General features: G+C 50.7%; 1 protein-coding gene and 3 non-coding genes across 4 annotated transcripts; all 4 read left to right on the top strand.

Moving 5' to 3' along the window:
* The first annotated feature begins 440 nt into the window (after window positions 1-440).
* Window positions 441-14,478, top strand: ATP5F1B (ATP synthase F1 subunit beta). The gene is made up of 10 exons (XM_075337015.1): window positions 441-598; window positions 1,686-1,865; window positions 2,571-2,745; window positions 3,562-3,683; window positions 5,281-5,465; window positions 6,273-6,431; window positions 6,507-6,629; window positions 13,461-13,673; window positions 13,817-14,018; window positions 14,245-14,478. Exons 1-10 carry the CDS (start codon window positions 481-483, stop codon window positions 14,340-14,342), a joined length of 1,575 nt encoding a protein of 524 aa, XP_075193130.1. The 5' UTR covers window positions 441-480; the 3' UTR covers window positions 14,343-14,478.
* On the top strand, window positions 2,350-2,419 carry LOC142292817 (small nucleolar RNA SNORD59). Its single transcript, XR_012750836.1, has one exon. It is a non-coding gene; the product is annotated as a small nucleolar RNA SNORD59 (small nucleolar RNA).
* Window positions 5,132-5,202, top strand: LOC142292818 (small nucleolar RNA SNORD59). The gene has a single exon (XR_012750837.1). It is a non-coding gene; the product is annotated as a small nucleolar RNA SNORD59 (small nucleolar RNA).
* LOC142292816 (small nucleolar RNA SNORD59) lies at window positions 7,248-7,322 on the top strand. Its single transcript, XR_012750835.1, has one exon. It is a non-coding gene; the product is annotated as a small nucleolar RNA SNORD59 (small nucleolar RNA).
* Window positions 14,479-17,011: the final 2,533 nt, after the last annotated feature.

Here is a 17,011-nt window from a genome sequence, read left to right as displayed (position 1 = left end):
ACGGACGGAGAGCGGCTCCGCTCCGCACGGACAGACCGGAGGTCACGGACGGAGAGCGGCTCCGCACTGACAGGCCGGGGGTCACGGACGGAAAACGGCTCCGCTCCGCACTGACAGGCCGGGGGTCACGGGCGGAGAGCGGCTCGGTGCTCACCCGCCTCACAGTCACTACTTCCTGCAATCACCACATGTGAAAGGCAGTGAAGGACATGACCGCGCAGGTCACGCCGCTACATAAGCCCCGCCCTCTCTGACTGACATTTTTCCAGCGCCACATCCCGCCCTGTTCGCATTTAGACGTCCGGTCGCTCCTCTGAAAAGCCAATGGGATTGCCGAGCTAGAAGAGTGACGTTGGTATAGTCCAATAAGGTTCCGAGGCCCTCCCCGTGACGTTCAGACGTTCCTCTTTTGTACCCGCCCCCAGAGGTAGAGCTGCTCAGTGCTCCTTCTGCTCTGTGCTCTCTCCTTCAGCCGCCGCCATGTTAGGAGCTGTCGGACGCTGCACCGCTGGGGCCCTGAAGGCCTTTAAGCCCGCCGCCAGCTCTCTCCAGCTCGGGCAAACCCTGCTGAGAAGTTGCCCTGCAGCGCTGCACGCCCGTAAGTAGCCGGCGGCGGCCTCCCTGGCTGTGACCTAGCGGTGTCATTGAGCGGCGGGGAGGCCCGTGCTGTGCCGAGGAGGCCGGAGCACGCCGCACCGAGGTGCTGCCGCAGTAGTGAGTACGGGAGGCGGCGTGCTGGCAGCCGGGTACGTGCACGTCTCCTGTACGCGGTGCCGGGCGGATCTGCCTCCTCCCGGCTATGACCTTGCGCTCGGTGCTGGACGGTGTCACGCAGGGCGGCCCGGTCACAGCCCCCGGGGTAAATCACTGCGCAGTGACCTTCCGTGTGGCCGGAGGACACCCCGCCCTTCTGTACAGCGCGGCGGTCTCTGCTCTGTGCGGCCGCCATTGTGAGGGATAACGATTCCAGGGACTGAGGGAATGTCTATAGCGCTGTAATGTGCTGCACCGGCCGCCAGACATCGGGGTGACTCCATTCATATCTGTGGGGGTCACGGCCATATAGCGGCCTGCAAACCCCATAGAGGTGATGGGGCTGCATGTCCTGCTTGGATGTGGTTATCAAGGCCATAGTGTGGCCTCCTTAGCTAATCCTGTAGAGCTGACTGGGGACACGCGCTCTGCCTGGATGTTGGGTTCACGGCCATATAGCGGCCTGGCTGACCCCCATAAAGGTGACTGGGGTCGCACGCTCTGCCTGGATATGGCACCTCCTGCGGGTAACTGTCTTATAGCGGCCTTTTTGGCTAATCCCATATAGGTGACTAGAGCTGCATGCTCTGCCTGTGTGTGTGTGTGTGGAGGTCATATAGTGGCCTGCCTGGCTAATCCCATAGAGGTTACTTGGGCTGCATGCTCTTCCTGCATGTGGGGGTCACGGCCTTATAGTGCGATCCTTCTCTAAGCCCACAGAGGTGACTGGGGCCACACTCTGCCTGGATTGGGCACCTCTTTGTAGGACTCATGGCACTGTTTCCTGGAGGTAGGCTCTGCATCCCTCTTACTTTACTGTCGGGGTCATATCGGGGCTCTCTACTGCTTGTCTTGGGGCACAGACTACAGATGTGAAGGTGCGGGATCACGTCATGTTTCCGTTCTTATGCAGTGTATATTTCTCTTCCCAGGGAGAGACTATGCAGCCCAGGCTACAGCTGCCAAGCCTGGCACAGCAACCGGCCGCATTGTCGCTGTTATCGGAGCCGTGGTGGACGTCCAGTTTGATGAAGGCTTGCCGCCAATCTTGAATGCTCTGGAGGTCCAGGGCAGGGACACCAGGCTGGTTCTGGAAGTGGCACAGCACTTGGGTAAACTATCAAAACTTAATAATTTTGAGGTCTGTTACCTATAATTCCTATAGAACCTCGTGTCATGGAGGTTTGTCTCTGCTTCGTTGCCATTACTGATCTAAGAGTTGACATTATGGAAAAGCCAGTGCATCAGTGGCTTAGTGTTATAAGACAGTTCTGCATACCAGTCTTGATGAAAGGTTTGATGGAGCAAAATGCACTAAATTCATTAAGAATTTGTCACATCTTTACTCTACCTTGTGTCAGAGTAACATGCTTCAGTCATAGACTATCATTTGTTACTTCTGTACGGTAAATTATGATTTTGTTGGCAGTGTTCATCCATGCCCCTTTCCCAGGTAAGGTCTGCCCAGTTTTTAAAGATGGGGCTGGTGTAAGAACAGTAAAGCTCAACATAGCAAATACTGATGAGTTGGGCCTACAAGGAGTCATTTTAGACTTTATTCCACAGTGGATAACGGTGCATATAGCGCTAACACCTCCTTCTTTGATGATCAATCCTGACTTTCGTTCTTCTGAGTCTTCTGAAGCAACTTATTGATCTGAGAATGTTGTGAGCGGCAGCTTAAAATGACCAATTAATTTTGGCCTTTGGTGTTTATGCAGTCCTATAATACATACAGGTACCAAGAGATTCTTTTTGGGAAGGTCTCTTTCCTGAAGACTTTTTTTACATGGCGATTTTTTTCCTTTTTGGAACAGGGGAGAACACTGTCCGTACCATCGCTATGGATGGTACCGAAGGTTTGGTCAGAGGGCAAAAGGTTCTTGATGCTGGCACACCAATCAGAATTCCTGTTGGTCCTGAGACCCTTGGGAGGATCATGAATGTCATCGGTGAACCCATTGATGAGAGAGGCCCTATTACAACCAAACAGTGAGTCAATTGATTTCCTGTAACCAAACCTCTGAGATTTGAAGTTTCCAGATTCTATGGGAATTATAAGGTTGGCTTTTATTTTATTGGCATATAAGTATGACTGGTTCTCTTTAGTTATGCTCATAGACTTGGTAGTATGGTGTGAGTATAAGGGCTATGTGTCCACGGGAGAATGTAGCTGCGGATTTTTCTGCATCAAAATCCGCAGCTTTCCCGCAAAATCCGCACCTTTTCAAAGGTGCGGATTCCCCCCCCCCCCCCCCCCCCCAATTTTAAAGCCAAAATCCGGATGAAAATCAGCAACAATAATTGACATGTTGCAGATTTTTCCGGATCAAAATCCGCACGAAATCCGCTGTGGAAAAATCCGCAGCGTGGGCACAGCATTTCCAAAATGCCATGGGAAGTGCCTGAGCTGCAGATTTTCAGGAAATCCGCGGCTTTTCCACAAGAGATCCGTGGCAAAATCCGCGCATTTTCCGCAGCGTGGGCACATAGCCTAAGAAGTCATGGAGATGGTTTAAAAGCTGCTGGGATCTTTCCTTTACCAGATTTACCCAGAAGGAAAGGATATAGCATTTGTATAGAGTTTTGAAAGGGGTTGTCACAAGGAATTTGAAATGAATAATGTCCGATTTCTGAGGACTCCTAGTCACTAGAATGTGCATGTGAACTCTCTACCACCACTGGTGATAATCGTTGGCTATATAGATAAATAGGTCAAGCAAGAGCCCTGATGCTCCTTACTTCAATTGTGGAACACTATCAACCTACAGTTCATTGTCTAATCTGTTAATTTTCATGTACGATCAGGTTCGCTGCCATCCATGCTGAAGCCCCAGAATTTGTTGAAATGAGTGTGGAGCAGGAAATTCTGGTTACTGGAATCAAGGTGGTAGATCTCCTTGCCCCCTATGCTAAAGGAGGAAAAATCGGTATGTTGAAAAATTGTATTGATTTGTCGCTTCTAATAATCTTGTATGTTGGGGGGGGGGGAGCAGTCATGGAATCTTAAAACGTGTATTATCACATGGCCTAACATGTGGCATCAATTTGCTCAAACATGGTTGTAAGACCGCCCTTCCCACTGGGATGGTGTAGGAAGGGGGAGCCAATATTAAACAAGGTATGCGAACAATATAAAAGATGGAAAGTATAACCACCCAAAAAGAACACCTACAGACAATATGCCAAGGGTAGAGCACATGGGCAAACGTCTCTCGATCTGTGGTAACATGCTATTTTAAAACAGTCTTCATAAGATCTGTGCATCTTAACTCATCTGAGGTTAGTGTCCACCTTCAAAATGCATTTTAATCTATAGTACCTTTTTAAAGAAAACAAACTTGGTCTTCAGATTTGTTAATCTTCAGGACTCTTCTGACCTGACAAGTGCATCGAAACTTGATATTTAAGCCCATCTTTGGGGTATGTATATAATAAATTCCAGCCACAATCTTATGTCTAAGGCTGTAGCCATTTGTATTTTATAAACCTGCCCCTTCTACTCTTCCTGTTGTAGAGCTAATCTGTTTAAAGACCAAGTCTAAAGGCCCCGTCACACTAAGCAACATCGCTGGTAACGAACAACTTTTGTGACGTTGCTAGCGATGTTGCTGTGTGTGACATCCAGCAACAACCTGGCCCCTGCTGTGAGGTCGTTGGTTGTTGCTGAATGTCCTGGGCCATTTTTTAGTTGTTGCTGTCCTGCTGTGAAGCACAGATCGCTGTGTGTGACAGCGAGACAGCAACAACTAATGTGCAGTGAGCAGGGAGCCAGCTTCTGCTGAGGCTGGTAACTAATGTAAACATCGGGTAACCAAGAAGCCCTGTCCTTGGTTACCCGATATTTACCTTTGATACCAGCCTCCTCCGCTCTCACTGCCTGTGCTGCCGGCTCCTGCTCTGTGCACAGATAGCTGCAGCACACATCAGGCAATTAACCCGATGTGTGCTGTAACTAGGAGAGCAAGGAGCCAGCGCTCAGTGTGCGCTGCTCCCTGCTCTGTGCACATTTAGCTGCAGCACACATCGGGTTAATTAACCTGATGTGTGCTGTAACTAGGAGACTGGGGGCTGGTTGCTGGTGAGCTCACCAGCAACTCGTGTAGCCACGCTCCAGCGATCCCTGCCAGGTCAGGTTGCTGGTGGGATCGCTGGAGCGTCGCAGTGTGACAGCTCACCAGCAACCTCCTAGCAACTTACCAGCGATCCCTATCGTTGTTGGGATCGCTGGTAAGTTGCGTAGTGTGACTGGACCTTTATGAAAGGCAGCAGTGATGTTTTCTTATCTTTTTGGCTGATATCGTTGATTTGTTGCCTTTGCAAAGTTCTCATGTCTACAAGCACTAAACATAAAACGTTAGTGTCTGTGTTCCTAAAGTTTCTTATGATGATTTACTTTGACTTTCGTTCTTCTGAGACGGCTGAAGACATCTAATCAATCTGAAGAAACTGTTAAGGAATAACTGCATGATGTCTCACTTTGCTCTTTTGTCCATAATTATTTATTTATTTTTTTTCCCCCCTAAGGTTTGTTTGGTGGTGCTGGTGTGGGAAAAACTGTGCTCATCATGGAGCTGATCAACAATGTGGCTAAAGCCCATGGTGGTTACTCAGTGTTTGCAGGAGTGGGAGAACGCACCCGTGAAGGAAATGACTTGTACCATGAAATGATTGAGTCTGGTGTCATTAACCTGAAGGACACAACATCAAAGGTTTGCTATAAATGTATTTTAAAGGTGACCTGTCAATATAGTCAACTGTTACATGCAGAACCCCCAGCGTTGAGTTGTTTCCGCAGCCGCATCAGATGCTGCCTAGGAAAGTTGTCATGTACCTACCATTAAATGTGGACTAGCTATAATGATATTGACTGATTACTGTAATTCAGTTTATGGTTCTATCAAGCTTTATATCTAGCCTAGAAGGACATCACATCTTCATCTACGGGCTAAGGAGGTGCGTTTCTCCTAGAGCAGGGTTTCTCAACTCCAGTCCTCAAGACCCACCAACAGATCATGTTTTCAGGTTTTCCTTAATGTTGCACAGGTGATGGAATTATTCCCTGTCTAACATTGAGGAAAACCTGAAAACATGATCTGTTGGTGGGTCTTGAGGACTGGAGTTGAGAAACACTGTCCTAGAGTGTCAAGACTGTGTAGGGAGACTTGTAGGCCATGCAATGCTTCTCTGGGGAATATAAAGAAGCAAATGGCCTCTTCATAAAGGAGGAGAACTTTCACTCTAGTACCACCATTAGAGGCATCATGTAGTCATGGACCCTCTAACTAGCCGCCTTCACGTGACATAGCACTAGGTTTCAAGTCCTTTTCCTTTCTGAAGGGGCTATGTCTGTATTGTCGTCTGTGCTGTCATAGTATGTCAGTGGCTGCAGTAGTACTTTATGCTTTGACACAAGGTCATTTACCCAATTTAGCTGTGCGTTTAGCTTCTTACTTGACAGGTTTTCTCTACAAATATTTTATATGTAAAAAAAAAAAAAATTTTTGTCCCTTTCATAGGTAGCCCTGGTATACGGACAGATGAATGAACCACCAGGTGCCAGAGCTCGTGTTGCTTTGACCGGTCTGACTGTTGCTGAATACTTTAGAGATCAAGAAGGACAAGATGTGCTGCTTTTCATTGACAATATCTTCAGGTTTACTCAGGCTGGTTCAGAGGTAAATGCCAGACTGCTTTTCGTGTTCTTAGACTAGATCCAAATCATGAATGCTAAACGCCTTCATTTTCTCCAGGTATCTGCCTTACTCGGTCGTATTCCCTCTGCTGTGGGTTACCAACCGACCCTGGCCACCGACATGGGTACCATGCAGGAGAGAATTACAACCACAAAGAAGGGATCTATTACCTCTGTACAGGTTTGTAGCGGGCTCCTGTATTGGAAGATATAAGGCTTGAAAATCTAATACACTAAAATTGTAAAAGGCACTATAAAATGCTTATGCCACAGTTATGCAAAATGAAGCCCCTTTCAATATGGTCTACATTAAACTTTCTACCATGTGTCTACTGCAGTGTAAATCAGTTATATAGCCAAGTACTCTGCAAAAGTTACAAAGCTCTGCTGTCGCTCTTCTATCTGGGGTTGTGCAGCAATATCCACAGCAGAGATATAAAAGGTAATTGATTTGTAAAACAGGTGGAAAGTGCACAAAGAGCAAACGGAGGATAAAAACTGTGATAAATGTCACTGAAGGGTATCTCAGCTCCTAGGATACAGACCTCACATCCAGCCAGTAATAGATGGCACCTCCACAAGAGAGGAGTTTGACATTCAAATAGGTCTACAAACTGTTTTATCAGGGGATTTGAAAAGTAATGAAGATTGCAGTGTGACATTTAATGCAGTCTTATTAAAATAATGAGGGAGAAAAGTGAATTTCAAATGTCTACTGCTTATCTAGGTAAACCTGTGTATGTCCCACAGAGCCGTTCACTGGGTTGGTTTGGCTATACATATGCAATCCTATATGGTGCCTGATATGATGAGTAACTTCAGACTTTCGTTCTTCTGAGTTTGCTGAAGCAATATTTATTTGTATCTGAGCAGGCATTCATATCTAATCTATTTGTCTGGGGTTTTTTTTTTTTTTTTTTTTTAACTTTGACATTTCTTCAGCGCTCTATTGGGAGACCCAGACGATTGGGGTATAGCTACTGCCCTCCGGAGGCCACACAAAGCACTACACCAAAAGTGCAAGGCCCCTCCCCTTCTGGCTATACCCCCCCGTGGTATCACGGGTACTCCAGTTTTAGCTTTGTGTGCGAAGGAGGTCAGACATTCCATGCATAGCTCCACAGATTTTAGTCAGCAGTAGCTGCTGACTAGTTCGGATGGAAGAAAAGAGGGCCCATATAGGGCCCCCAGCATGCTCCCTTCTCACCCCTGGATGGTGTTGTAAGGTTGAGGTACCTATTGCTGGTACAGGGCTGGAGCCTCACATGCTGTTTTCCTTCCACATCCCCTTGGGGGCTCTGTGGAAGTGGGATCCTGCCGGCCTCAAAGCTCTGACGCCGGGCTCCATCCACAGACCCATAGAACCTGATGGATTCGGAGCAGGAGTACCATCAGGGACCGGGCCCTGCATCATACAGGTACTCTGTGTCCCCGGCAGGCACAGACACACCCCGGGCTGGCTGGGTGTTGTAGTGCGCCGGGGACCGTACACTGAGCTGGTGTTCCTACAGTTATCTGGGGGACTTTGTGTTCTGGGAACGCAGCGCCGACCCTCACTGGACCGGGCGGCGCTGCTGTGACTTGTGGTGCGCCGGGGATACGCCGACCGCGCTTTTACGGCGGCGGCGTTTATAACTCTAGTCCCCGGCTTTTGGGCCTAGGACGCCGGCAGCTCCGATCGTTCCCGCCCCCACCCTGTCAATCAGGGTAGGGGAGAGACGCTGTTTCACGGCAGCGAGGAGGGCTGGAGCCTGATTTACATGCTCCAGCCCTCTCACTAGGCACAGAGGGAAGCAGGCTTCCCGCTCTTGGTCAGGAACGCCCAGGGCCCGCCCCCCTTCCTCTCTCAGGACGCCGGCAGCCATTACATGCATGTCTGGCTGGAGGAAGGACGCAAGGCTCTGGGAGACCTAGACTGAGGGGCTTTGGGAGACCACACACCCGCTCTTAAGCGGGCGGTAAGCGGCTTTTCAGCTGGCCCCTCTAGTGCCTTACTGTGTATTAGTGTACTGTGTCACTGGACATAGATATTTATTGATTTCTTGCACTGTGAGGTCGCTTCCTGGCTGAATACCCCAGATCGCTCTGAGGAGGCAGCAACATGTCATCCACAAGACGCAAAGCTGCCAAGGCTAGGGCTGTGTGCACTGCGTGTGCTGCATGTGGGGCTGCTCTACCAGCAGGCTCCAAGGACCCCCATTGTGTGCAATGCTCAGATCCGGTGCTGCTTCGCCAGCCGGAGTCAGGAGAGATAGTGACCCAGGCTGAGACGCCTGTAAGTCCTGCCCCGGTGTCAGGGACAGACTTTGCAGTTTTTGCGGTTAATATGTCTGTGACTATGGCAAAAATCCTGGAAACTTTGCAATCCATGCTTGGGGCTCAGTCTATGGACACGGCGAGGTCTATGTCCTCTAATCCTCTGCAGTTGGATTTAATCCAGACTGCAAGGGGGTCCCCGGCTTCTCAGGATGAGTATAATGACTCAGATGATTGCCCCAGCCACCCCAAGCGGGCTTGCTGGGAAAGACCCTCAACGTCATCACACTGCTCAGGGTCTCAGCGCAATCAGTCTCCCTGTGATGTGTCTGAAGAGAGTGATCAGGAGTCTAATCCTGGAACCCCTCTCAATCTGGATACCCCGGATGGGGACGCCATGGTAAACGATCTTATCTCAGCCATCAATAGGCTGTTAGATATTTCTCCCCCAGCCCCTTCAGCAGAAGAGGCAGCGGCAGAGCAGGAGAAATTTCGTTTCCTCTATCCCAAGCGTAAATTAAGTGCTCTGTTGGATCACTCTGACTTCAGAGAATCAATCCAGAAACACGACGCTCATCCAGAAAAGCGTTTCTCTAAACGTTCTAAGGATACACGTTATCCTTTCCCCCCTGATGTGGTCAAGCGCTGGACCCAGTGTCCAAAGGTGGACCCCCCGATTTCCAAGCTTGCAGCTAGATCCATAGTTGCAGTGGAGGATGGCGCTTCACTTAAGGATGCCAATGACAGACAGATGGACCTTTGGTTAAAATCTGTCTATGAAGCTATCGGCGCGTCGTTTGCTCCAGCATTCGCAGCCGTATGGGCACTCCAAGCTATTTCAGCTGGTTTAGCAAAAGTGGATGCTATCATACATCCAGCGGTGCCGCAAGTGGCGTCCCTTACCTCGCAGATGTCTGCGTTTGCCTCTTACGCTATCAATGCGGTCCTAGAATCTACCAGCCGCACCTCAATGGCGTCTGCCAATTCGGTAGTTTTGCGCAGGGCATTGTGGTTAAAGGACTGGAAAGCAGATGCTGGTTCCAAAAAATGTTTAACCAGCTTGCCTTTATCTAGAGATAGACTGTTTGGCGAGCCATTGGCTGACATCATTAAACAGTCCAAGGGTAAAGACTCTTCCTTACCCCAGCCCAGATCAAGCAAACCTCAGCAGAGAAAGTGGCAGCAGAAGTTTCAGTCCTTTCGAGGTTCGGGCAAAACACAATTCTCCTCGTCCAAAGGGACTCAGAGGACGCAAAGAAACTCAGATTCCTGGCGGGCTCACTCACGCCCCAAGAAAGCAAATGGAGGAACCGCTTCCAAAGCGGCTACCTCATGACTTCCAGCTTCCCCCCTCCGCATCTCCGGTCGGGGGCAGGCTCTCCCGCTTTTACGACACTTGGATGTCACAGGTCAAAGACCGGTGGGTGACAGACATTTTGTCGCGCGGGTACAGAATCGAGTTCAGTTCTCGTCCTCCAGCTCGGTTCTTCAGAACCTCCCCACATCCAGACCGTGTAGATGTCCTGCGGCAGGCGGTGGACTCCCTAAGAGCGGAAGGAGTACTGGTTCCTGTACCGTCTCAGGAACAAGGGAGAGGGTTTTACTCCAATCTCTTTGTGGTGCCAAAAAAGGACGGCTCGTTCCGTCCTGTTCTGGACCTAAGACTGCTCAACAAACATGTGCACGCCAGACGGTTCCGGATGGAAACCCTCCGTTCTGTCATTGCCTCAATGTCTCAAGGAGACTTCCTTGCCTCAATAGACATCAAAGATGCTTATCTCCACGTGCCAATTGCTACAGAACATCAACGTTTTCTACGTTTTGTGATAGGAGACGACCATCTTCAGTTCGCAGCTCTGCCATTCGGTCTGGCGACAGCCCCCCGGGTCTTCACCAAGGTCATGGCGGCGGTGGTAGCAGTCTTGCACTCTCAGGGACACTCGGTGATCCCTTACCTAGACGATCTACTTGTCAAGGCACCCTCTCAAGAGGCATGCCAACTCAGTCTACAGGCTACGCTGGAGACTCTCCAGACTTTTGGATGGATCATCAACTTTCCAAAGTCAAATCTGTCACCGACACAGTCACTAACGTATCTTGGCATGGAGTTCCATACTCGAGCAGCGAGAGTGAAGCTTCCGCTAAACAAGCAGCGGTCCCTACAGACAGGGGTGCAATCTCTCCTTCAGGGCCAGTCGCACCCCTTACGGCGCCTCATGCACTTCCTAGGGAAGATGGTGGCAGCCATGGAAGCAGTTCCCTTTGCGCAGTTTCATCTGCGTCCACTTCAATGGGACATTCTCCGCCAATGGGACGGGAAGACGACTTCCCTAGACAGGAAAGTCTCTCTTTCCCAGACGGCCAAGGACTCTCTACAATGGTGGCTCCTTCCCACCTCATTGTCTCAGGGAAGATCCTTCCTGCCCCCATCCTGGGCAGTGGTCACGACAGATGCGAGTCTGTCGGGGTGGGGAGCAGTGTTTCTACACCACAGGGCTCAGGGGACGTGGACTCCGCAAGAGTCCACCCTTCAGATCAATGTTCTGGAAATCAGGGCAGTGTATCTTGCCCTACTAGCCTTTCAACAGTGGCTGGAAGGAAAGCAGATCCGAATCCAGTCGGACAACTCCACAGCGGTGGCATACATCAACCACCAAGGAGGGACGCGCAGCCGGCAAGCCTTTCAGGAAGTCCGGCGCATTCTGAATTGGGTGGAGGACACAGCATCCACCATCTCCGCGGTTCACATCCCAGGCGTAGAAAACTGGGAAGCAGACTTCCTCAGTCGCCAGGGTATGGACGCAGGGGAATGGTCCCTTCACCCGGACGTGTTTCAAGAAATCTGTCGCCGCTGGGGGGTGCCGGACGTCGACCTAATGGCGTCTCGGCACAACAACAAGGTCCCGGCATTCATGGCGCGGTCGCGCGATCAAAGAGCTCTGGCGGCAGACGCCTTGGTGCAAGATTGGTCGCAGTTCCGCCTCCCATATGTATTCCCGCCTCTGGCACTCTTGCCCAGAGTATTACGCAAGATCAGATCCGATTGCAGCCGCATCATACTCGTCGCCCCAGACTGGCCGAGGAGATCGTGGTATCCGGATCTGTGGCATCTCACGGTCGGCCGACCGTGGTCACTTCCAGACCGTCCAGACCTGCTGTCTCAAGGGCCGTTTTTCCATCAGAATTCTGCGGCCCTGAACCTGACTGTGTGGCCATTGAGTCCTGGATCCTATCGTCAACAGGCTTATCCCAGGGAGTGGTAGCCACAATGAGACAAGCTAGGAAGTCAACTTCTGCTAAGATCTACCACAGAACGTGGAAGATTTTCTTAACCTGGTGCTCTGCTCAGGGAGTGTCTCCCTGGCCATTTGCATTGCCCACTTTTCTGTCTTTCCTGCAATCAGGGTTGGAAAAGGGCTTGTCGCTCAGCTCCCTTAAAGGGCAAGTCTCGGCACTATCCGTGTTTTTTCAGAAGCGTCTAGCACGTCTTCCTAAGTTGCGCACGTTCCTGCAGGGGGTCTGTCATATTGTGCCCCCGTACAAGCGGCCGTTGGATCCATGGGATCTGAACAGAGTACTAGTGGCTCTCCAGAAGCCGCCTTTCGAGCCTCTCAAAGAAGTTTCTTTTTCTCGCCTGTCACAGAGTGGCGTTTCTTGTTGCGATCACATCGCTTCGGCGAGTGTCTGAGCTGGCAGCTCTGTCATCCAAGGCTCCCTTCTTGGTGTTCCACCAGGACAAGGTAGTGCTGCGCCCCATTCCGGAGTTTCTCCCTAAGGTCGTATCCTCGTTTCATCTTAATCAGGATATATCCTTGCCTTCCTTTTATCCTCATCCGGTTCACCGGTATGAAAAGGACTTGCGTTTGCTAGATCTGGTGAGAGCACTCAGGATCTACATTTCCCGCACGGCGCCCATGCGCCGTTCCGATGCACTTTTTGTCCTTGTCGCCGGTCCGCGCAAGGGGTTGCAGGCTTCTAAAGCCACCTTGGCTCGATGGATCAAAGAACCAATTATAGAGGCCTACCGTTCTGCTGGGCTTCCGGTTCCTTCAGGGCTAAAAGCCCACTCAACCAGAGCCGTGGGTGCGTCCTGGGTATTACGGCACCAGGCTTCGGCTCAACAGGTGTGTCAGGCAGCTACCTGGTCGAGTCTGCACACTTTCACCAAGCATTATCAGGTGCATACCTTTGCTTCGGCGGATGCCAGCTTAGGTAGAAGAGTCCTGCAGGCGGCAGTGACATCCCCGTAGGGGGGGGCTGTTTTGCAGCTCTAACATGAGGTATTTCTTTACCCACCCAGGGACAGCTTTTGGACGTCCCAATCGTCTGGGTCTCCCAATAGAGCGCTGAAGAAGAAGGGAATTTTGTTACTTACCGTAAATTCCTTTTCTTCTAGCTCTTATTGGGAGACCCAGCACCCGCCCTGTTGTCCTTCGGGATTGTTTTTGCTGTTTGCGGGTACACATGTTGTTCATGTTGAACGGTTTTTCAGTTCTCCGATGTTACTCGGAGTTAATTTGTTTAAACCAGTTGTTGGCTTCCTCCTTCTTGCTTTGGCACTAAAACTGGAGTACCCGTGATACCACGGGGGGGTATAGCCAGAAGGGGAGGGGCCTTGCACTTTTGGTGTAGTGCTTTGTGTGGCCTCCGGAGGGCAGTAGCTATACCCCAATCGTCTGGGTCTCCCAATAAGAGCTAGAAGAAAAGGAATTTACGGTAAGTAACAAAATTCCCTTCTTTCCTCCTTGTGTTCTAGGCTATCTATGTACCTGCTGATGACTTGACAGATCCTGCACCTGCTACCACATTTGCTCACTTGGACGCTACTACAGTATTGTCGCGTGCCATTGCCGAGCTTGGAATCTACCCGGCTGTGGATCCCTTGGATTCAACCTCACGTATCATGGACCCCAATATTGTGGGTCATGAGCACTATGATGTAGCTCGTGGTGTTCAGAAGATCTTGCAGGTTTGTTTGGTCTAAAATTGCATGCCTTGCTTTGTGGGGTTTTTTTTTTTGTTTTTTGACCATAGGTAAGAATCTGAAATGTGTTTTTTTTTTTTTTTTTTTTTTTTTTTTTTTTTTTTTTTTTTTTTTTTGTTGATATATAGGACTACAAGTCCCTGCAGGATATCATTGCCATCTTGGGTATGGATGAGTTGTCAGAAGAAGACAAACTTACTGTAGCCAGAGCCCGAAAGATCCAACGTTTCCTGTCTCAGCCATTCCAGGTTGCTGAAGTCTTTACCGGACATATGGGCAAACTGGTTCCATTAAAAGAGACCATCAAGGGTTTCAAGCAGATCCTCCAAGGTAATCTAGACGTGGAAACAAATCTCTCCATTACATTTTAATTTTGAATGCAAATTTTGCTGTAACCATTACCATTTCACTGATTAAGCCAATAACTGCTATAAATGGTGTCAGCCTGCAGTGATTAACAGCTTTAATTTTGTAGAAATTTCTTTTCTCTGGGATTTTAATGTATTGGTTTGGGTAGTTACTTTCCCCTAACATTTTTTTCCCCTCCTCCTTGCAGGAGAATATGATAACTTGCCTGAACAGGCTTTCTACATGGTAGGACCTATTGAAGAAGCAGTAGCAAAGGCTGAGAAACTTGCAGAAGAGCACTCTTAAAGACTTGATAAAATGTTTCCTTGAAAGCACTCATCCACAACACCTTCATCCTCAGTAATGCTTTTTGCCTGTCTGTAATGGATCGTGTCGGCAAAGCGTATTTAAAATTTACAATAAAACAACTGTGTAAAGACAATGTGTGATTGGTTTCATAGTAAGTGTGCAGCTATGAAATTTCACGAAAGTTTTTAAAGCTTTTATTTTTTTTTTTTTTTGTTGAATACGCTCGTTTGTGGGTGCACAAAAATGGGGGGTGAACTCTGCCAGAGGCCTGAAACACACTTCCGTTAAACTCGCATGTGCCGCGAGACACGTATTTACCCTGCGTGTTGCGTGTGGTAAGTACATGTCTCGGGTACGTGCGGTCCACGTGTGTTCTACGTGTGCTATCTGCGTGTGCTCTGGGTGAAGTGGGATCCTAACCGGTCACCATACACTGGGACCGGGCTCCCTCCGCAGCCCCTGGGGGAATCTGACGGACAGGAGCCGGATATCATCAGGGACAGGGCCCTGCTACTATGAGGTACTCTGTGTCCCCTTGGGGACGGCGCATAGAGCGCCTGTGTAAAGGACGCTGCAGCAGCTGCTGGGTGTTTTTGTGACCGGGACTACCGCGCCGACCGTGCTGGTTTCCCGGCCACATTACTAACTTTAGTCCCCGGCTTTTGCGGCCTAGTACGGCATACTCCCGCCCCCGGGCCTGCCAGTCAGGGGTAAGGGCGGGACGCTTGACTAGACGTCAGCGGTGAGGGCTGGAGCATACTTGGGTATCCTCCTCCCCCCTCACTGAGCACTGCGGGGCACCAGATTCCCGCACTTTCTGAGGCACACCCACGGCTCCCTCCTCCTCTCAGAACGCCGGCAGCCATTGCTATCAGCACTTATGCAGGGGTAGAACGTCAGACCGAGCTCCACAGCTCTGGGAGGCCCAGGCAGGGAATCTGGTGGTCACACAACCGCTGAGGGCGGTCGGTAAGCCGCACCTGTTACTAGGTGCTGGCCCCCCTGGGTGCCGAACTGTATAGATATATAGATATATCTATATATCTATATTTTCCCTGCCGCCCATGACAGCACCACATGAGAGAGAGGTTCCGCCCACATCAGGACAGGAAACCCACTGATAAAAAGGCGGTACCTCTCCTCCACATCAGTTTGGTTTCCTGTCCTGGTATGGACAACCCATTGCTGTCCCAGGTCCGACCCGGTGTGGAAGCCTGGTACTTACCTGAAGCTGGTGCTCGGGCCTGGATGCACCCCCCCCTCGGTCTCAGACCTCTGCGGCGGTGAGGCGCGGGCCTGGAGCGGGAGCTCGGCCCGGCGTCGCTCCAGGGATGTGCGCACTCACGGCGGCCGCTGGAAGGCTTGTCCCTGCTGTGCTGCACGCTGGAGTGAAGCTGGAGCTCCGACCGGAAGTGACGCGATTCCAGGGTGACGTGCGCAATGCGACCAGGAAGTGACTGGTGTGCGCATGCGCACTAGGATCCAAGATGGCGGCGCCCATGTAACGAGACAAATGTGACCGGCGCTTGGGACTGGTGAGTTTTTTCTCCTCCATTGTTACCGTTATGGCAGGAGATTCACCCCGCAGCAAGGAGCAGCGCAAGGAGTCGCCACAGCGGGGCTCGGAACGCGGCTCTGCGGATCGTTCCCGGAAGGCTGTATCCAGTCCGGGCAGCGTTCGGTCGGTGGGTCCCAAGAGGTCCAAGGGAGATAAGAATCCGCCTCCTGATCCGGTATTGCCTGGAGTCGTGGGGGTGAGTGGACTTCGTGGTCTTCCATGTTTCTAAGTCCCCGTTTCCGTGTCCCCTCTCTTGTTAGGTACCGAAAAAATGTGCCTCCAAGCAGCGTCACAAGGAATGTGCCATATGCCAATCCTCCCTGTCTTCGGATTACACCAAGGCCCTGTGTGCAGGCTGTATCCAACAGACCCTACTCAAAGAGGGGCCGGGGTTCTCATCTGAATTACGTTCCATTATCAGAGCGGAAGTACAGGAGTCCCTTAAATCCCTTAAGGGGGGCAAGAGGCGCAAGAAGTCCCGTCATCATAAGCTGTCTACTCCCGATACCTCGGCGGGTTCGGCTCAGGGCTCTCGGTCGTCGGGATCCTCGGGATCCTCCCCCTCCGATTCTGGCTCCTCTTCCTCTTCCGATGAAGGTGGTCGCCCTTGTTTCCCTACAGCAGACGTCGGACCTTTGGTGAAGGCAGTACGTTCGACCATGGGTATAGTGGACCCCAGGGGGCCCGAATCTACCCAGGATGTCATGTTTGGGGGCTTGGATTCCAGGAAGCGTAAGGGGTTTCCCATTCCCCAGAAGGTTCAAAGTCTCATTACTGACCAGTGGAAAAAAGTGGACAAAAGGTTGAATCTTAGCTCTTCCCTTAAAAGGAAGTACCCCGTGGATGAGGAAGCATCTACCTCTTGGGATAGAACCCCAAAAATTGATGTCGCTATTGCCAAGGCATCTCGTTCCACTACCTTGCCGTTTGAGGACTTGGGGTCCCTTAAGGATCAGCTGGATAGGAAGGCTGATGGTTTTCTGAGAGGGACATGGGAGTCTACGGCAGGTGGCTTGCGCCCGGCCGTGACCAGCGCCTGTGTTGCCCGGTCTTTAATGGTGTGGCTTCAGCAGTTAGAAGACCAGTTGCGCAATGACACTCCTAGGAA

The sequence above is a fragment of the Anomaloglossus baeobatrachus genome, chromosome 2 (assembly GCF_048569485.1).
Source record: "Anomaloglossus baeobatrachus isolate aAnoBae1 chromosome 2, aAnoBae1.hap1, whole genome shotgun sequence".
Lineage (NCBI taxonomy): Eukaryota > Metazoa > Chordata > Amphibia > Anura > Aromobatidae > Anomaloglossus > Anomaloglossus baeobatrachus.
Note: the sequence above shows the minus strand (reverse complement) of the source record. Positions and strands in the feature narration are given on the sequence as shown.